Source organism: Rhinolophus sinicus, linkage group LG10 (genome assembly GCF_036562045.2).
Source record: "Rhinolophus sinicus isolate RSC01 linkage group LG10, ASM3656204v1, whole genome shotgun sequence".
Taxonomy (NCBI): domain Eukaryota; kingdom Metazoa; phylum Chordata; class Mammalia; order Chiroptera; family Rhinolophidae; genus Rhinolophus; species Rhinolophus sinicus.
Genome location: NC_133759.1, coordinates 9691999 through 9713620, shown reverse-complemented (window position 1 = coordinate 9713620; position 21622 = coordinate 9691999). Strand labels below are relative to the sequence as shown.

Here is a 21622-nt window from a genome sequence, read left to right as displayed (position 1 = left end):
GCAGGAGGAACTGAATGGGAGGACCACCAAGATGAAGATAACCTCCCGGCTTCCTAGACCTGCCCAGCATGACCCTGCAGCCGGTTTCTTCACCTGGACAGGCTCACTGAGCCGCGCACAGGCTCCGAAGGTGGTGGTGCTTCCTCCTCGGGTTGGTGAGCTAGGGGGCCAAGTTGGGTTAGGGCCTGAGTGGGGACCCAGGGGATGGGGCAGCTGGCAGAGGAAGAGGGAAGAGCCCGAAGTGGGAAGGTGTGCTGGGAACAGAGGAGGAGAGGGCCACGGTCTGGAGCGATGGATCGGGAGGACACGCTGTAGTCCAGCACTGGGAGAGGACGTGTTGGGAGGGAAAGCGAAGGAGAGGCTGCAACACGGGTGGGGAGTGAGGGAAGTGTTGGGGCTGAGGCCAGGGTCGGGCAGGGAAAATCGCCAGTGGGGATGGGGCAGAGCGGAGACGTGGAGGAGGGGGTGGTGTGCAGGGAAAGAGGGAAGACGGCAGGTGTGTGTGGGGTGGGGGTTGGAAAGGAGGGGCTCAGACCTGGGCAAGGGTATCTTCCAAGACCCTGAGACCCTCGTCCTACCCAGCTCATTTCTCTGGCCCGCGTTGTACGATGAAATTATGAGACCTCATGGCGGGGAAGAGGGCATTCGAGGCTGGGCCTGCCTCACCAACAACCCAGGACAAATCCCTAACCTCCCTGAACAGTCCTCCCTTCCCGCCTCCACCCTGGGTGTAAGGCTGGGATGACGTGAGGGGTTTGAAATGGCTTTGTAGCCATTAAAAAGCTGTCAGGTTGCACAGGCTCGCCATATTCCTGCTGGAGGACAGGGTGGACATAGATTAAAAATGAAGCCTTACTTGGGAAAACTTAACTTTCACAGTTGATCATGGGCACAGTTCCCTCTGACTGCCTTACGCCTAGTTGTCAGTGGGAGTTGCTGTGAGCAGCCATTCCTTTTGTCCCCTGGTGGTGGTGGGCCCTGAACTGGGCAGAGACTGGAGCCAGCAAAGGCTTCAGCTTAGCACAGTCCTTCCCATAGCACTGGGCTGGATTCCCCACCTCTGCTGTTGGAAGAGTTATGCCAATTTACCCAAAACTTAGAGAGTAATAAACAGAGGCCTTGGCTGATGAGAGGACGGGAAACAGGTCAGGGAGTGGAGATATGAAGATATAACTCAGGTCCCAAAAAGCAGAATCTGTCCAGAATCCAAGAAGCCACCATGCTGAAGAAGGAGCCAGATGGTTCTGTGACCCCCTGAGGCCAGAATAAGCCGCAAGGGGATGTCTCAGGAAGTAAGAGTCTCTGGCAGGGTCTGGACCTGAGGCAGGAGCATGATGCATGGTCCCTGATCCCAGAATGGCTTCCAGAGGCCAAGATGGGCTGGAGCACATCTCCTTCCTTCCATCCTGGGTACCACTGGGTCTTTGGAACAATGGGTGCCCATTGTTGTGAGCTGTGTTCATAGGGGGTCCCAAGGCTGGCCTGGCCTCCTTCGGTAGCCGATGACCCTCAGATGGGCCAAGTCTCTGGTGAACAATGTTTACTGTCCCTTCAGGTAATACTCCATGAGTCCAAAGAGCCACCATCAGGAACACATTAGGCTTTCCTCTGCCATCACTTGGGGTCGCGTGAGAATGAGATACACACAAATGAGGACAAGACCTGTGAGCCTGAAGGAGAGCCAGCACCTGGCCTTGGGAACCCCTCCAGCAGAACTGAGGGTGGGCATTTCCCATTGCAGCATGGTGGGTCACACAGAAGGTGAGAGGTGGGAAGATGGGCTGGCGCCAGGAGAGGGTGGTCAGAGCACCAGGGGTGCTGGGGTAGGGATGGGACTCATCTTCCAGCCCTCTCATAAGCTATTGTCCCATCATGGGCCCTTAGATGTGTGAGCCTAGATGCACTGGGCTTATTTCTTACTAACTCAGTGTCCAAGTGGTCAGCTGCTGCCAAGCTCCAGGCATCTGTGGCAGGACAGGTCTGTAACTTCAGGGCTCTAGTATTGCTGTGATCATTCCCTAGACTGAGCTGCCCATCCAACAAGCGACGGTGTGCTCTTTGGGAGTGATGCTTCCATGAGTGTACGGGACCAGTATCCCCCCTCAGAGATGACTCCAGTATACGCCTTTTTGTCTTCCGGTCCCAGACCTTGCCTTGTACTTACTGTGGGTTGTCCCCACTGCCCACCAGCCAAGAGAAGGAGAGAAGGTAGCGCCAGCACTTTGACCCTCTTTAGCTTCCCCTCTCAAGGCCAACTGTGGAGTTCTCTCCAACATTTCTTTTGAGGTGTCAGACCCAACCTAGCGACAGCAGCATGAGATCTGGGATGAGAAAGTCACGCTGAGAGCAGGGCCAGGACCTACTCTGACTTCAGCCCTCCGAGGCCACCTGCTGCCTGGGACCCATCTGGTTCCTGTCCCGAGGGCCAGGAAGGGCTGGGGAAGTGCTGCTGGGACTGAAGCGAGGGACGTAGGTAAGGCTGCTTTCCACTGGCCTTGGCCTCCACCCTTCTGACATTTGGGTGATAGCAGTGTGGGCCTCTTGGGACCCAGGTTTCTGGGCGTTGCCTTCCCCCAAGGCTTCTAGACAGGGTCCTTGTGTCTCAGGAAAGGCTATTTACCTCCTGGTTTGTTAGCAGATAGCTCTTGGAGAATCACACCATCATGCCAAGCTGTCAGTGGATGGAGGCACCAGAGCAAATGTGGCCCACAGCTCTGTGAGCTGACCCCGCTCCAGATTCCAGGCCAGGCTGGAGGCCACAAGAGTTCTGTTGACCAGACACCAGCAGCCCATCACGGCACCATCATTTCACGTTGATTAGTCAGGTTGCTTTCCTGGGCTATCATCCCAAATTCTTTTTAAGGCACCCACAGTGAGACCTGCTCGGATCGCTTAACCGTCCAGCAGGGGGCGCAAGACCAACACCAGGCCAAACTGGCTGGTGGCAAGACGCAGAGGACAATGGAAAGTTCTGACCCGGGTGGAGCATGAAGACGGGCATTTGAGCCCAACCTTGAAGTTGGGGTAGGATTTCGAAACCTGCCGGGGAGAGTTGTGCCTAGGAGGATATGTCTGGAAAGCCAGGAGTATGTGGGCGTACAGTGTATGGTGGATACTGGAAGTGCTTGTACCGTGTGGGTTGGAGGGTCCAGGAGTCCCAAGGCCTTTCAGCGCTGGCTCCTTTTGTGGTGTGAAAGGTTTATGAATAAAGAAAATGTCTGTGCGTCCATTGTCACTAAGCAGTGTTTAGCTTGAAACACCAGCGTGGCCTAATCTAGTAAGTAGAACACAGTCCAGTGTTCAGATGCCCTGGTTGCCAGTGATATCAGTCACTTTGAGGGCTACAGTCCTTATTCAGGTGTCTGTCCATGGCAACTGGCAGTTTTACACAGATGCCAAGTCTCATGCCAGCTAGAGTCAAGAAGGTGCACAGCCCATTTGTGCAAGCACACGACACTGGCTGTTGCTTTCATGAATGCCCGGGTGGGTGTACTCACCCTACACCTCTGCTTAGTAAAAGATGTTTGTATTGGATTGGTGCAAAAGTAATTGTAGTTGTTGCAGTTATTTTTAACCTTTTCAACCACAATTACTTTTGCACCAACCTAACAATAGGAGCAAGCACCCTGGTTCTTGCCCGAAGTAGTAAGGGGGAAGTGCTTTGCATGAAATAAGGATTTTTCTTACACTTTAGATGGTCCTTGAAATTCCAACTGCTTGTCTACTACACAGCTTGAGCCAACAGTCAAGGTTCTGGGGCTCTGAGAGGCTGACTCCTGTCCAGCAGGTTTTCCGCAGGTGTCCTGTGGGGTCGTAAAGTTAAGGCTTAGAGGAGAGCTGGTGGGGTCAGGACAGGAAGGGGGTGCCATGTTGCTTTTAATCCCCATGGCTAGGAGAGTCTGCAACTATGAGAAGGGTTGGTGTTCTCCCTTCTTTTCCGATTAGCAACTGGACGTAGTGTGATTAAGTAACCTACCCATATTCCATAGCAGGCAGATGGCAGAGCTGAGCCCAGAACGTGGGTCTCCTCCCTCCAGTGTTTCTGTACAGTAACACCCTCAAACCTCCATCATGTGGCTGTTCTCACATACCAATACCCTCAGGCTTCCTGGCACCTTCACCCTTTGCCAGGTCTGCTCCCTGCCTCAGTGTCAGGTAGGGGCTGTGTCACCAACAGCCTCAGAAAGGGTCCATCCCTCTGGAAAAAATGGGGCTTGAAGAAAAAGAGATCCCTGTCTCTAAAGCTATGGAGGACTGTGCAGTAAAGGAGGAGAAAAAAATGGAGACCAGACTATTACAGGGTCAGAAGCTCCTGTCCCCTTTTCCCAGGGAATGGCGAGCATGGGACGCAGGGGGAGGTACCTCTCTTAGGTATGCTCCCAGGTTAACAAAAAGTATTAGCCAGCTAACAGTTGCCTGTCTTCCAGGAACTCAAAATGAAGTGCAGTGCATTATGTAAACAGATAATTAAAGTACAAGTCAAATTGAAATAAGGGAAGGCTCGTGAGGGAAAGAAAGATTGCTTAAAGCTCAAGAGAACATAAAACAACTACCTAAGGCTTCCTGGAGGAAGTGGCATTTCAGCTGGGTTTTGAAAAGAGCTAGGGTTTCAAAGGGTAGAGAGCTTGGAGGCTGGCCATTCCAGGGTAAGAAAGCAAGATGGGCAAAGACACAATGGTGGAAATCAGTGTGTTGGAAGAAGACTGTCAGTGTTATTTGGGGTGTAGTGGGAGAAAAAGCTAGAATGGGAGTGTGGGGACACAGTCCCAGAGAGCAGTTTCCAGGCTCTTGATCTCACACGGAAAGGTGCTGGCTCAGTTATTAGATGGCCATCAGCTGTGATCAGATGGCCATCCGCTGTTACCGGTTAGCCATTGGCCACTAATATAACTGCCGGGATCAAGCTACGGCCTTTGTTGGTTGGCAGAGAAGCGGACAGCAGATGGCAGACCGTGTGGCTCCTGCTTCCTGTGTCTCCAACCCAGCCGCCAGTGAGAATATAGTGGTATGGCTCCGTGGGTGTTCCTTTTTGGCCTCACCATATCCTGCGTTCTTGTCCCGGGAGCGGGACCAGAGACCCTGCCTTACAAGGAGACCGGTGTCAAATCAGGTAGGGCCTGGAGTGCCAGGCAAAGGCCTTCAAATTTTATTTAAAAGGTCAAGAATTGTCACAGGGCAAGTTCTCTCTGGTGTCTGAACAATAGAGAGCCCAGAGATTTTTGATGGTGCTTAATGGTTTTCCTAGATGGTGTTCCTTTCAGATGTACAGCTAGCTTGTTTTCTGGAGTTAATCTCTGACACTTGCGTTTTTCAGTTTCTCAAAGATGCAAATCTAAAGTTTACGTGTATCTGATTAATGAATATAACAAGTTCTTATTGAATACCCTCTCTGCCAGACACTGCTAAACACTGGGTTATAATGGTAAATAATAGCTCCGTATAACTGGGTACCAGAATTGTGTACAAGTGAATTGGATCCTTCATAGTTGCCCTTGGGTGGAATGTTACCGTGTATTACTCCCTGATAATGTATGAAAGTGGACACGTGTGTATTTAGGAGGCCGCTGAATAGGAGGCCAGCTAGAACTGGGTGATAATGGAGTGTAAAGACCAGTGAAGGCAACAGCCAAGGTGGTCGAGTAAGGATTGGCAGTGGCTTCTCAAGAACCAGTATGACTTGAACGGCCGAGATGGGGGAGAGTAGGTAGAGAGGAGGGAGAATATTCCAGAGGGGCAAATCCTGATAAAAAGATGTAGCATTAGAAACAGGCCAGAGATGTCGGGAATGAGATGGCAGTGGGAATTCAGTTATGTCCGACGAGGACGTGTGTGACAGCAGAACAAGAGGTACTGGCGATTGAAGTCAGTGTATGGAGGGCTAGATTGGGATTTGTCCAGTCTTCTAACTAAACGGGATCATTCCAGGTGCTTAAGGGCTTTTAGCAGGATATACCAGCACTAGTCCCTTGCTGAGATGGTCCATTCTGACTACTGCCCAGGACTCGTTCCAACCCTTACGCCCTCAGGTAGTTTTCCTTAGGGATGAGGTAGCCACTGTGTTCCAGGCCAAGGTGGTATTTAATCGGATATTAGGAACACTGCTGGGTTTGGAGAGAAAGCAACCCCGAATCCCCTTCCTTGAGGCCTCCATCGAGATGTTCCTCCCGCTTCCTAGAGAAGCAGCCCAGGGAGGCGGGAGAGGAGGGGCACAGGCCGCAGCTGACGCACTGCCGGACGCGCCACTGCTCTTCCGGCTGCGGCGGGGAACCGGGCGTCCCGGGGTTTCCCGCACCCCTGAGACCGCAGTCACCGCTCGGAGGGTATCGCCTGGAGCTCACGGTGAGCGGCGGGGCCTTGGGAGGGGAAAGAGCGGATCCGCGGGCAGCGATTAGGGGGCGGCCGGCCGGAGGCTTGTGTGGGAAGCCTGATGGCTTCGTTCTCCCCGGGATCGCTGCCTGTGCGTGCGACCCGGAACTCCCGGCGCCCCCAGCACTGCACTCACCAGGGCCCAGCACCCGCCCCGGCCCAGAAGAGACGCCTGCGAAGATGGTGGAGTGAATGAACGGATGGATGGTGATCTGAGTGGTCCATAAATGATGAAGCGCTAGGTCCCTTGTTCGGAAACGAAATCCCAGGGCCCAGAGTTCTCGGTCTGGTACCAGCTACTTCCCCCAATCAGTCCTGCAGCTCAGAAACTTTCATAGGGACCCTCGTACTAGGAGACGGCAAATAGTGCTAAGCGCACGAGATGGGGAGTCTTCGAGACCTGGGTTGTAATTTCCGGGGATACAGAGCCTGTTCGTTGATCTCTAAAGTTGAACAGTCTAATAATCCCTGCCTTCCTTTCTTTACAAGGCTCAGTCGACAGCATGCATGTGATAGCACGTATGCAGACGTCAAATGTTTTCCATCAAAATTTTACTATCCGTTACTTGCCAATATTGCAGTGAATTCAGGGGCGGGGTTACAGAATGAGTGACGCTGGAGCCTGCCAAATGAGAAGATGCTTCCAGTTAGTGCTGGAAGATACATATATGTGTCAGCAGATTTTTATGACTTTACACTGCATTTATTTAGCACTTAACATGTACAAGGCATTGTTTGAAGCAGTTTTGCTAATTTATTTAACCTTCCCAACAACGCATTATCTATAGTTTTTAATGAGGAAATGGTGAGAATACATAACTTGTCCAAGGACACATTGCTGGTAAGCAACTCAAGGTTGCAAAAGAGATAGATCCAGTGTGCAGCTGCAGCGTCGGTGAGTATGTTACTTTGGCCAACTGACAAATCCCAGAAAGATTTCAAAGAGGAGTACATTTAAATGTGGGCTTATTGAAAGAATGGTGGTTTCAAATTTTTGAAAAACCCTACTGGGCTTGCCCAGAATCCTTTGAGGGGGATTATTGGGGGATTAGGAGGTAGCAGTGGGGAGAAATCTTACAAGGTATCAGCTGCCTATTACTTTCAACAGGATGAAGCTATTAAAAGCTTCTTTCCTTTTATCCTTCACTGTAATGCGGATCTCACCCCAAATCTGGATTCAGACAGAGCCTTTTAGCATCTTAAAATCACTAAAAATCAGATTATTCCACACTAGGCATTTGTGGAAACATCTGTAAATTCTATTCTGGTGAACTTCCAGATCAGGGAGATAGCAAATGGTGGCCATTATTTTTGTACTACCTGTTTGTTTTTTAAAAAAGTATTGAAATAGCTTTTGTTTACATATTAGCTAGTTCTGTTTTCAGACGATAAAGGCAAAGCTGAATAGCAACACAGAGTGAGATCATATAGCCCGTTTAGCCCACGAAGGCTAAAATGTTTGCTTTAAGCCCTTTGCAGAAAAAGTTTGCAGTTTGACCTAAACCAACTTCTGACAGCTCAGATGATCCACAGTTGGAAGGGACTGGTCATTACCAACATGTCTTTTCTTCATAGCTTTTAGTGTAAAACATAATAACAGCACTTAAACAGTGTTGAGTGCCTACTTTCTGGCAGGTTTTCATAAATGCCTTCTGTGAATGAACTCATTTACTCAGGGATTCACAGAAGTTTAGAGCTGGAAGAACTCATGGATATTGTCTAATTTGTCACCTTTTTCAGGTAGCCTGTTATGTAGGCGCATTCACATGGGCTATGACAGAGCAAAGTTTGCTGACTCCCAGTCCAATCCACTTGAATCTTATTCTGAATGGGAGGTCAATAACCATATCCATTGGGTCTGGCTTTTGTTTTTGTTTCTGTTTTGGGGGGTATTGAAATCCATGAGTGAAATTTGTCATTTTTAAAATAACTTTTTCTGACTATAAAAGTAATGCACGTTTATTGTAGGAAAAGTGAAATATATAGAAGAGTATAAAGGAAAAAGGAAAGTAACTTGTTGAATGTCCTAGAGATCAGTGTGTTAACATTTTGATGGGTTTTCTTCTGTCCTTTGTGTGTGTGTGTTATAAATATCTCTATATATTAATAATAGTTTCTGTTTTTTGAATGCTTACTTAGTACTGGTACCATGTTTTCCCGAAAATAAGACTTAGCTGGACCATCAGCTCTAATGCGTTTTTTGGAGCAAAAATTAATATAAGACCCGGTGTTATAGTAAAATAAGACTGGGTCATATATAATATATATTTATATATATATATATATATATATATATATATATATATTTAAAGATTTTATTGGGGAAGGGGAACAGGACTTTTTTTATTGGGGAACAGTGTGTAATTCCAGGCCTTTTTTCCAAGTCAAGTTGTTGTCCTTTCAATCTTAGTTGTGGAGGGTGCCGTTCAGCTTCAAGTTGTTGTCCTTTCAGTCTTAATTGTGGAGGACGCAGCTCAGCTCCAGGTCCAGCTGCTGTTGCTAGTTGCAGGGGGCGTAGCCCACCATCCCTTGCGGGAGTCGAACCAGCAACCTTGTGGTTGAGAGGACGCACTCCAACCAACTGAGCCATGTGGGAGCTCAGCGGCAGCTCAGCTCAAGGTGCTGTGTTCAATCTTAGTTGCAGGGGGCGCTGCCCACCATCCTTTGTGGGACTCGAGAAATTGAACTGGCAACCTTGTGGTTGAGAGCCCACTGGCCCATGTGGGAATCGAACCGGCAGCCTTTGGGGTCAGGAGCATGGAGCTCTAACCGCCTGAACCACCGTGCTCGCCCCGTGGGTCTTATATTGATTTTTGCTCCAAAAGACGCATTAGAGCTGATGGTCTGGCTAGGTCTTATTTTGGGGGAAACACAGTATATGTGCACATATTTTTGTCTTATGTTTTGTATCCTCTTTTAACATTGTATTTTCTCATGAATATTCTTTGAAAACATTTTTAGTAGTTTCAAAATCTGTCATATTGATATGCCATCAATGTTTATTTGCCTGTGTTTTTACAATTATAGTAACAATGTGATCTTTGTACATAAATCTCTACTCATCTGTTTATATTTTTTCTTTTTTTTTTTCTGATGACCGAAGTTTTTTTTTGTTTTGTTTTTACAGGAAAATTTTCAAGCATTACAAAAATATAAGCTTTAAAACAAAAGTTTACCATAATCTTATTCCTCAAACTGATCATGGTTAACTTTTGATATATACTGTTAAGAGATTTAAGACATTTTTGGATGCCCAGGTGTGATTTTGACATTCTGAACACCAGAAATTCTCTGTATTATTTTTGCAGCTCTTTTGTAAGTCAAGAACTATTTCACAAAGTGCTTTATTTAAACTGCAGCATACAGTCTTATATTGAGCTGTGCCTGAAGAAAAACTGTTTGATATGACTTTTAGAAGAAAGCACAATCAGTGTATCTCTAGGTTGTAGGAAATGGAGAGTTCCCTAACTACTATCCAGTTCCTTGGCACATAGTGGAGGTGGGTGGATCGGACTTAATGCATTAGCCTTGCTGTGAGGCCATTTTCCCATGCAACTTTTTATTTTGTCAATTAACTTTTCATATAGATTATAGTATAATGGACAGAGTATACTAACACGAATATTCCTATCCACTTTGTAGTTGTCTTTATCATTAAAATAACATTCTTGATTATTCATCAAGCACGGAGTGTTTGTTAATATATCAGTTTGTCTGGCTGTCACTTTTTAGACAGCTGACAAAGGGAGTTTGTAAACCTAGAAGGCTGAAAGCCATCCCTGATTCTTGCTGATGAAGTCACATTGCTATCCTGATAGGGTCTATGTGAATTATTAGATTGTATCCCTAGGCAACAACTCTTTCTCGTTTTTCTGTTTACTGGGACAATGATATCCCCTACCCCACTCCTCCCCTCCATGAGCAGGACTCCCAGTTTTCCAACCTTGAGGTATTTTTACAGTTAAAGCAGAGAGAAGATTTGTGGATATTGAATATGCAAGGAGCTGAAGAGAGAGAGATTGGAAAAGACATTTGTCCAGGTGAGTGATTAAGGGACAACCCAAGGGAGAAAAGGCAGGGCTTGGGACGATTTACAAGAGGAACTGAATGAAGCTCAGGAGATAAAATTACCTTCTCTTTTTACGGATGTTGGGGCAGATGTGGGTAAGCATCTCTTGGGGCCAGCTTTCCCCCAGGACTCATTTTCTCTCTCATCTCCAGCATTTGCCTTTTAATATTCTTTCACTATCCTCCATTCTTTGAATATAAACCATCTTTGTTTCCTGTCTTGCCCTAGTCATTAGCCTATTGTTGTTTTGCCCTTGTCTCCATTGTCTCTTGGTGTCTGTAGCTGCTCTTTCTGTGGGTTCTTCGTTTATGGTGATCACCTTATAGATGTGGATCTATTTCACCACTTGCAACTTTGAATTACTTGTCCCACTTGCTGTTATTGGTCCTTACTGAGACCTGTCAACGTTAGGTCCCAGAACTTCAGGGGCCTCCACCTTGCTCTGCACAAGATATACTCATTCTGATGGTTTCTTTCAGGTTGGGTGAACAAGCCTGCACCAGAACAAGATGCCTCTGAAATTGATTCACCAGGGATAGTAGAAAAGAGATTCCAAGAGGATGAATCGCAGGATTCTATATTCGAAGAAAAATATGCATGTCAGAGCATGAAGGAAAACTCTATGGGAGAGGTTCCTGGGACGTGCTTTTTTGAGGAAGGAGTTTTTGAGGGAATAACTTTCATCCACAAGGAAGCAACACCTGAAATGATTAGCCAAGAATATAATTTTGAGAAAAGGTTGCTTTTGACCTCAAGCCTTGTTACACATCTCAGGGTTTCTACAGAAGAGAGTCTACATCAGTGGGAGACAAGTAGCGTAAACACCAATGAGATTTCAGACCAAAGTAAATGCCCAACCCTCTCCACACGAAAAAAGTCTTGGAAGTGTAATGAATGTGGAAAAACATTTACTCAGAGCTCATCCCTTACCCAACATCAGAGAACTCATACTGGAGAGAGACCATACACATGTGAAGAATGTGGGAAAGCCTTTAGTCGTAGTTCATTCCTTGTTCAACATCAGAGAATTCACACTGGAGTGAAACCATACAGATGTGAGCAGTGTGAGAAAACATTTCGATGTCGATCCTTTCTTACTCAGCATGAGAGAATCCACACTGGAGACAAACCTTATAAATGTAATGAGTGTGGAAATTCCTTCCGCAATCATTCACATCTCACCGAACATCAGAGAATTCACACTGGAGAGAAACCTTATAAATGTAATAGGTGTGGGAAGGCATTCAATCAGCATACACACCTCATTCATCATCAGAGAATTCACACTGGTGAGAAACCTTATTTATGCAATGAATGTGGCTCTTCTTTTCGCAAACACTCAAACCTTACACAACATCAGAAAATTCACACGGGGGAAAAGCCCCATAAATGTGATGAATGTGGGAAAACTTTCCAAACAAAGGCAAACCTCTCTCAGCATCAGAGAATTCATACTGGAGAGAAACCCTACAAATGTAAAGAATGTGGCAAAGCTTTTTGTCAAAGCCCATCCCTTATTAAACACCTGCGGATTCATACTGGAGAGAAACCCTATAAGTGTAAGGAATGTGGCAAAGCTTTTACTCAGAGTACCCCACTCACTAAACACCAGAGAATTCATACAGGGGAGCGACCCTACAAATGCAGCGAGTGTGGTAAAGCCTTCATTCAGAGCATTTGCCTTATTCGGCATCAGAGAAGTCACACTGGAGAAAAACCCTATAAATGCAATGAATGTGGGAAGGGCTTCAATCAGAATACCTGCCTCACTCAGCATATGAGAATTCATACTGGAGAGAAGCCCTATAAATGTAAAGTGTGTGGGAAAGCCTTTGCTCATAGCTCATCTCTTACTGAACATCATAGAACTCACACTGGTGAGAAGCTCTATAAATGTAGTGAGTGTGAGAAAACCTTCCGCAAGTATGCACACCTTAGTGAACATTACAGGATTCACACTGGTGAGAAGCCTTATGAATGCATTGAATGTGGAAAATTCTTCAGACATAGTTCAGTCCTTTTCAGACATCAGAAACTTCACAGTGGTGAATAAACCTGGTGTTAGGTTATGACAGTTTCCCTAGAAATGGTGGGTAGGAATCTGGCTGGGAGAGGGGCAGGTTGAGTTCCTGGAGTGACGGATGAAGGAACCTTGGCGACTGCACTCAAAAGAGTATTTCCAGAAATGTCGGTGGGATCTTGGAGAATGCAAAGCCTACTCCAGGTGGGCATCTTGGGAGTACAGGGTAGAAAAGTTCCTGCTTTTTAGATAAATCCTTGCTGCTTGCCACTCTCCCTGTGACTCTCATACCTTGAGGTGCCATTTGTTAAGTTAGCGCTTACTACACCCCTGCCCCACCTTCCCAGCTTGTCACGTATGTTCACTGACTAGTAGGATGAGGTGCCTTTTTCAAATACTTTGTCATTGAGAAAGTGGCAGCAATTCTGAGTTAGTGCTAAGCAGCCTCCAGATGTCTGAGGCAGCTCTCACCATGCTAGTGTGGGGGAGGCTGCTTAACCTGTGGAAGTGGTCCCAGGGATGGGAGACAGAAACAAGTGAAAGACAGTCCATATTCATTCAACAAATAAGGGGATACGTGGCAAGAACTGGGCTGATTGCTACAGCTACGTTGGTAAAGAAGGCTTTTATCAGGGTGAGGGAGATCTTTCCTGATCTTTTCAAAAAGCTGGAGGGTGATTTGGGGTTAAGAAGGAAATAGGTCAGTTGAGACTTCTAGATTGATACCAGGTTGTGGGAAGGGAGATTCACTCAGAGGGCCATGGAGAGGAACACCCAGCCTTTGTCCCAGAGGAATACTGGCTTACCCAGGAAGGACATGGCCTGTGCTAGGCTGCTGGCGATAAGAGGCCGCCGAGCAGGAATCCTGCATGTGACTGAGCAAACCACCAACATATCTCTGCGATGGACTGAGATGACTGAGATATACAATTGTCTCGTAACTTTGGGTGGATCGCTGGTTCACAGGGACCAGTGGGGAGGGACCCACGGAGATTAACAGTTTCTGAGTGAAGTGGGTTTTGGTTTGTTGGCTCTTACGGAGGAGAAAGCATTAGTGATGAAGGAAGACAGCCTTTTAGGTTGGCTGTAGTTGGGGGCTGCTGGACCAGTCCTTAATAATATGTTGATCACTGTAGCAGGGAGGGCTGGGTTTCACGTAATTATGCCATTGGTGCTATAACTATAGATTTGTTAGATCTCAGATGTTTCTTTTTTTTCTTGGGCCTGTCTTATTCCTGGATATTTAACCTTCCCTGCAGGTTAGGGGTGTGTAGGGAAACACTTCTCAGGGGATGAATTTGGAAAGCGTTATAGAGGATTACTTCTTTTTCAAATCCCTGAAAATCAAGATGTCACTGGTTGCTACTGACTTTGATGGTATTTTATTCTTTTGAGAGAAAGGGCATGCTTTTTTCTCTATTTCCCCACTCCCTTTCATGTTCTTAACTGCTACCCAAAGATTCAACTCGGGAAGATTAAGTGAGGATAACCTTTGACTGGTACTTGAAACCGTTCCTATGCTCTGAAGCTTATACAGTTTTAAAAATATATGATTATTAAAAACAAAAGTAAATTGATTCTGGAATGGTTGATTGTTTGGAACTGAGCATTGAATTTTTTTTCCAGAGCAACTATAATGCTTTGAGCCGTTAATTACCATTAATGGGAATGTAGCGGAAATATCACATACACTTGTCCCGCAGCTGTGAAGATTAGGTTCTCAAAACCTGGCACAGAGCAATTTATGTTTGAGTAAATTAATATTTTATGGGCAAAAATAACCCAATGAGAAGTTTATATTTTATACTCATAAAAATATACATACGAGTGCAGTCTACTGAAAGCAAATGTCAACATGTTTATACTTTCCAAATGAAAACTAACTGTAGAATTTATTGCTGGCACATAGTAAATGTTTGATATTTATTTTTTGAATTAATATATTCTAATAAATCTTTGCCCTCCAGAAACTTTAGGAACTTCCGGATATGTAAGTATTTAGCATAATATCTATACACTGCTATCTTTGGAGTCTTGAGTGGAGATAAAGAGGGTGTAAGGAGAGTTTTCTTGAGGAAGAAATGGTAAAACCTTAAGGGTGAAAGATGTTAATGTTTTTGTTAGAAATATTTTCTGAAATGGAATTGGCACAACTCTTGAGTTTTTAATCTTCAGGCTAAGAATCTGGTACCATTTTCACTTCCGGGGGAAACAAGAAGGAAAAGAACGCATCATCTTTCCACTGCCCTTATCCTGTATTCTCACATTTGCACATATTTGTTCCTAAGTTTCTCTCAATTGCCAACCCATTGTGTAGGTCACTCCAGATTGGCCCCAAGAGGAATTTCTCTCTTCCTCAATCTTCCTTTTTCTTCAGTCTTCATATTCAATCAACTATTATATGCTGTTGACATTATCTCCTAAATCTGGAAGCCATCTTTACTTCTGTTGCTTTAGTCCAATTCACCAGTTTATTTCCTAGAGAATTTTTATATTTTCCTAACCAGCCTTTAAGTTTCTTGCCCCACTAGGCCATCTTTCACATTTATTCTGGATGTCTTTGCAAAACAACTGTGGCAGTTCTAGTGTTCTCTCTCAGAATAAAATTCTAGCCCCTTAAAGAGGCTGCACAGGCCCCTCAGCTGGCCTGTGCCTACATCGCCGTTAGCTGCCATTCCTGCCTTGCACATTCTGTTCCATAGCACACATTCTTACGATTCTGCATCACTACTGGACTCTACTGTGGCTCCTCTGTACAAACTGCCTATTGCCTCAGTAACCTGCCCTGCTTCTGCTTGCCTGGAAAGCTCCCATTTGTCACTTATAAATGTGTTCAGGCAACATCACCTTAAAGCTGTCTCTGACCTTACCTATTTTTAATTATTTCTATATTTTGTATCTTCATCATTTTCATGTTACATACATTGGGCCATGTGCTATTTTATTCATCTCTGTATCCATAGTCTCGCACTTACTAGTTGTTTAATAAGTATTTGTTGAGCTCAACTAAATTATTGAGTCAGACAGTTCTCCATGCCAACTTGTGACTCTGGCCCACAGAAAGGAGGTGTAGTGAGTACATGAGTGTGTCATTAACTGCAAGGAGAATTCTAAACCTTTCTGTGAGATACAGAGTGTGTGGTTGTATTAAGCAGAGGATCCCATAAAAAGAAATGGTTTGTAGCAACAACAAAAAAATTTGTGTTAAAATTAGGCATTTGAAAGTCCCACCACAGTTTAACAAAGTACTTTCAGATATGTTAGTGTCAGGGTCAGCAGGAAGAGGGAAATTCATGCAGCTGTGGAAGCATAGCTATGTCAACAGGAATACCCATGAAATAGCACACGCTGGACAGTGATGCTGGCCCGGCAGGAGAGCAGTTGAGCTTAGAATTCCCAACATGGAAGTACTGAGCTCATGGTTTTCCTTAGGCTCTGGAATGATAAAGAAACGGAATGTGCCAGGGTGGCCGGTTAGCTCAGTTGGTTAGAACCTGGTCCTGATAACACCAAAGTTGCTGGTTCGACCCCCGCATGTGCCTCTGTGAGCTGCGCCCTCCTTAAAAAAAAAAAAAAAAAAAAAAATGTGTAGCTTATTCGGAGTATGCTGAAATGTAAGTAGTGACTTCAGAAGGACCCCAAGGGATGAGGCCACATTTGATTCTAAAAACAACAAAAGGGAAAACAGGTCATTGGAATTGCCAGGGTCACTTAGCTAGTAAGTGTTAAGTGAAGTTGTTCTTTCTGGCTTTTCCTTCAGATTTCTCTGTTGGTTGTACGTCTGCTACATGATGCCTTGTTACTTGTGTCTGTTATAAGACACAAGTATATTGGCCACGTAAGGCTCCAGCCTTGCCCTACTCCTAAGGAGGGGAGGAGCTCACTTTAGATCAAGAAGCTTGGGCTCTCAGAATCAGACCTTCCTGCATGTAAGTGAAGGTGAGAAATAAGTTGACTTTGCATTTTGATCCCACCATTCTTCCTACGTAATGCAGAAATCTAGCCTTTATCCCAGGTGGTTTCCATTTTGTGGAATGGTTTTGGTGTCCATCACTTCCATCCATTTTCTACCTTTCAGTGAAAGGAGTTCAGCCCAAATTGCTGTTAGCATGATTTCTGTTTCTAGTAACCTGTTCTGCCTCCAGATGGGGTCACCCTGGAGGGTGCCCCCCTCCAGGATTAGTTTCCACACAGCAGAACCTGTTGATTTAGAGATTCTTTGAAGCTTAATGAAAAAAATACTTAGCCCTAGCCTAGGCTCTCTGGCCTGTGGGATGTTAGGGCCGGGGTTAGAACTTGCTATCTGATTCCAACATAGACACTGGTGAAAAAGGCAAGCTCAACATTGTTCCCTGGCATTTCAGCTGACAATTCTACAAAGGGTCCTCTTTTACCGGAAGATGGTTAGTGATGGTTTCAGTCTGTGGCATCTGCACACCTGATTTCAGCTCCTAAATTAGGGGCTCCATTTTGGGAAATCAGCCCATCTGGAAATTTGCTGCATCTCATTCATTTATTCAAGTGTTGACTCGGTGTGTGCTGCTGCACACTAGGGATGTGATGCTGAGCAGACAGCCCTGTTTTCCTGAGCTTACGCATGGGTAGGAAGGCTTGGAAGTGGATCGGGTGCTCTGCTGCCTGTGCCTTTATCCTTGGGGCACATCAGTCAGGATTTGCCCTCACGTGCAAAGTGTTCCTGAATGAGGACCAGCAAGATCTGAAGTTTTGCAAAACGCGGGTAGGGCCACTAACTTGAGGGCTGAAAAGCTCAATGCAGAACAATGACTGGCTGGAGCTGGGATTTGAGAAACACAATAGGATGAACATTACTGAACATTTTTTAAAAAAGGTTACTGTAGGATAATTTTTTTTTTTTAAATTGGGGAACTGTTTTTCCAGGACCCATCAGCTCCAAGTCAAGTCGTTCTTTGTTGTTGTTTTTTTCAATCTAGTTGTGGAGGGCGCAGCTCACTGGCCCAAGTGGAAATCCAACCGGGACCTTGGTGTTCTGAGCACTGCTCCAACCACTGAGCCAACCGGCCTCCCACTAAACATGATTAAACACCAGAAGTTTTTTGTAATTTACACGAGTTAAACTTATTTATTCCTCACAAGAAACTCATTTATTCCACCCAATGAAATTGAGTACCATTACTATCTCTGTTTTATCAGTGAGGAAACACGCAAAGAGAGGTAAAGTGTAAACTTGCCCAAGTTCACACACAGAATCTGGGACTTAAGCCCAAAATAGAGCTCTTGTTCTTTTGCCCAGTTTTTGAACAAAGAGTCCAAGGCAGCAGGGTGTTTGGAATTGCTGTGAGGGAGCCAATTTTCAGGCAGGTGAGAATGTAAGGAAGGTTGAAGCCAATTTTCTGAAGGTGTTGAGAAGACCTCCAAAGGACAGTAACATGGACATTTTTAGGAAAATAAATGTAGTCGTATTGCAGGACGAATTACCCTGTAGTAAGAGCTTCTTGTGGTCGGCCCCCACTCTCACTTCTGTTCAGCCTCCCTATTTCGGAAAGGGGCATGGTGAGATGGGTTTGCGCACTGTTTCTGGAGCCGGGCTCTGCAGCTCTGCTCTAAAACCCAGGCTCGGAGCTGGGAGGAACCACCGAGATGAAGCCGCTCCTGCCTTCCTAGAGAGGAGGTGGTAGTGGTTCCCGACCGCGGCGCGGCCTGGTGACGTCATGGAGGCCGGGAGCGTCAGGGACTTGCTGCTGCAGCCCGGGACCGCAGACTCAGCCGGGTGTCGCAAGGTGCGTGTGGGTGGCGCCTCGGGGAGCACCTGCCCAGCGCTGCTACCCTTGCCGGGCTGCGGCGGCTCGGCTCCCGCACCGCTGTTGGGCCCCGGGGCAGGCGGACGGCGGCGCTTCTTCCTTCCGGCGAGCAGGCACCTTGGGAGTGGAGACCAAGGGTCCGGGGCCCCTCGCCCTGGAGAGGGAAGGAAGAAGGCTGTTGGAGAGTCCTGATCTGGGAGTCGGGAGACCTAGGTTCCATTTGTATGTATTTGAGCGGGCAAGCGAGCTTCTAAGTCCCACTTCAGTTTTCTGGTTTCCAGAATCGAATACTATTCCTTGCTTTGCCACTTCACAAAGTGGTGCAGGTTGAATGGGTGTATCACATGTGTTATTTCCTTCCTTTCATTAAGTTTTTATTCTTCTAACAGCAACAGAATAGGTACTGTGTGAAGACTTATCAATAATGATTAACTGCTGAGGTACTATTGGTTGAGTGCTTACCGGCCTGTAATGTACATGCAGCCCACGCATTAACTCATTTATGCATCTTCACAATCCTATGAAGTAGTTACTATCTCCTTTTAACATTTGAAAAATTGGAAGACAGAAAGGTAACTTACCCAAGATCATTTAGTTAGTAAATGTCGGAACAGGGATTCGAACCTAGATAATGCTCGCTACACTTGCTTTCAAGTTTAGGAGAGGGTGACAGAATGTAATCAGCATTAAAACACTGGAAAGAGCTACAGTAGAGACAAGTGTGAAATTCTTTCATAATTTTGAGGAGGAAGTGCCTTGGAACCATTAAGAAAACTTTTCCACAAGGAAAAGAATTGGTGGTTCACTTTTCACCTGAATATTAAAATTTGACCAGAAGTTTGAAAATAATTAGTTCCATATCAAGAGGTGCTAGTGGGTTGGGCTGTTTTAGACTGGAAACCAGGTCTCTGCCTTTTAATAGTGTTTGTTCCTTTCTCTTCAGAGGGCTTCTTAAAATCTTTCCTCTTAAGAGGGGTCCTTAACATCTTCCAACAGATGCCCCTTGTTCTTTTTGGAGATTCTACTTCAAACAGAGGCAGTCTTATTTTCCTGAAATCCCTCTACCTCTGATTTCGGGAAAAGAACTGCTGGGGAGTTTCCCTGCTGATGTCTCAGCCCATTCTCAAAAGGAAGTGGTCTCACTGCTTGACACATAGTAGCTGCTCAGTTAGTACTTTTCAAATAAAATAATGAACCAGGGTCAATCAAAGAGGGACTGGAAGGGCTTGATTTGAGGGTTTTGCTTTTTTCCTATCTCTTTTTAGAACCAAAGAATCACAGAATGTTGGTACGAGAAGAAGCTTTAGATACCCAGTTTTTCAGTTTCATTTTGCACATAAAAAAAATCGGTTGAAATTGAGTGACTTGCTTCAGGTCACTGAAGTGGCAGAGGGGAGACTAGAACCTTGACTTCTTGACTCAATCCAGGGCTTGTCTCACTGCCCTTTATCGCAGCCCCACAGTCTTTGACTTTTGAAGTAAGTGGCTTCTCTACTAGATTGGGGATGGGGGGCTTTGGGCTCCAACCTTATCTCCTGTAGAATAATTTTTACCGCAGGATGGTTAGTCTTTTGGTGCACCTGCCCTCTTTCTTTGTGCATTGTCACATTTCTCTGAAGTCAATCACCGACATTTTTGTGCTTCGTGATAATCTAGAAGAACAATGATATTCTTTCATTTAGACTTAAAATAGTCATTTGGTTAGGGATGGGATATTCCTGGGATCCCCCCCTCCCCTGAATCCAGCGTATGAAGGAAGTAGGCTGACAATTTATGAGTGTTCTTTCTCCTCTGTGTCTAGATTCCTGCTCATCCTCAAGGTGAGTCCCCAGGAGACAAACCAGTGTTACTTGTGCTTCTCACAGCTGGTCTCTGGGTAAGTGACATCTAAGTGGAAAGCCAGGATTGGTTGTCATGGAGGTTCTCAGCAGTGGTGGCAGACCTACAGTGGGACCCACTAGTGACCACTGTACCTAGACCCTTCAGACTGAAGACACAGAACCTTCCAGAAATGGGACCATCTTATTCAAATCAGAATGAGAGTGGCCTTGTGGAAGAAGGCTATGGAGTAATTTAATTGGTTATAGGACAGATCAGAGTGCATACATTTCTTACCACGTGTACTTAACCTGTAGCAAGACTAGCCATCCCCCTCTGCAGTCATCTGGTGGGACACCCTGAAACCAACTCACTGAACTTCTAAGTATAATGCCTTAATGGTATAGTGGTCAGATCAGGGAAAACTGATACTAAGTTACTGGAAGACTCAGTGCAAAGGTGATTAAATGTTTCCTTAGAGAATATGCAATGGGTTCCTGGTTCTCTTAAGTAATCACAACTGTCATTGTTACTGGCCTGGGTATCTGTTAAACTAGCTAAGAATAGTACTGGGTGAATTGGATTTTTAGATTATGGGAACTCTGTGAATACATCATGATTATGTCCTGAAAAATACAGTCTAGTCTAATATGTACATATAATATATGTACATATATGTCTCTATATATGTATATATGCATGGAGAGATGCCTAGAAGAAAGTTCATCAAAATACCACCTATTGTGGGCGGCCGGTTAGCTCAGTTGGTTGGAGCGCGGTGCTCTTGGCAGCAGGGCTGCTGGTTCGATTCCTGCGTGGGCCACTGTGAGCTGCGCCCTCCACAACTAGATTGAGGCGACTGGTTGACTTGGAACTGATGGGTCCTGGAGAAACACACTTAAAATAAATAAAAGTTTAAAAAAAAAAACACCAACTATCATGGTGGCAGGATTTCAAATAATTTCATTTTTAGACTAAGTGTTCCAGAATGAACATGCATTTTTTGTATGATAAAAAAGAAAACCTTGTTATTTTGGAACAATAAAAATAAAGGAAATAAAAGTGTGGTTAGAGTTTTGGTTTTATGTTTAGCTGTTTAAACCACTTGAAGTTTATTTTTATATATAGTACATCCATACTGGAAGTTTATACATGGCAGCGAGAGATGGGTTTAGGCAACATAGTATGTTTAACAACCACTGTGGTACAGGACTGCCCCATTAACTCAGTCTCTAACCATAAACAATTAGTGCAGATACACCAGTGTAAACAATTTGTGCAGATACACCAATTCATTCTCATCCCCAGTAGATCTGTATGTACCAACATGAAATGATCTCTAAGACACATTCTTTAGTGAAAAAAAGGGCAAATTGCATAGCAGCACCTATAGAATTTTATTTATGTAGAGAATCAAATGCCATATGTGTCTTGAAAAATATGTAGAAATAAAACTCAAAGAATATACTCCAAACTTAATGATAATCTCTGGGAAGGGAATGGGTTTGGGTAGGGTGGGGTAGCGATTGTTATACAAATTACTATTTTATCCTATATATTTCCATATTA

The 21622-nt window shown here is 45.3% G+C and overlaps 1 protein-coding gene across 7 annotated transcripts in view; it reads left to right on the top strand.

The window, feature by feature from the left end:
* Positions 1–21622, top strand: part of ZNF502 (zinc finger protein 502) — a 45760-nt gene that overhangs the window by 17708 nt on the left and 6430 nt on the right. For 2 of the 7 annotated variants that reach the window (XR_012489594.1, XR_012489593.1), the window contains exons 1-4: positions 5352–6339; positions 10915–12659; positions 17963–18214; positions 20037–20055. Coding sequence is in view for 2 of the 7 variants with exons in the window: in XM_074312519.1 (XP_074168620.1) it covers positions 6156–6339; positions 10915–12488 (1758 nt within the window). In the remaining 5 variants the exon portion in view is untranslated. Of the gene's footprint in view, positions 6340–10327; positions 10407–10914; positions 15634–17962; positions 18215–20036; positions 20112–21622 lie in introns of those variants that run through there. The other 5 variants (XR_012489595.1, XR_012489591.1, XR_012489592.1 and 2 more) reach the window with 5 other exon arrangements.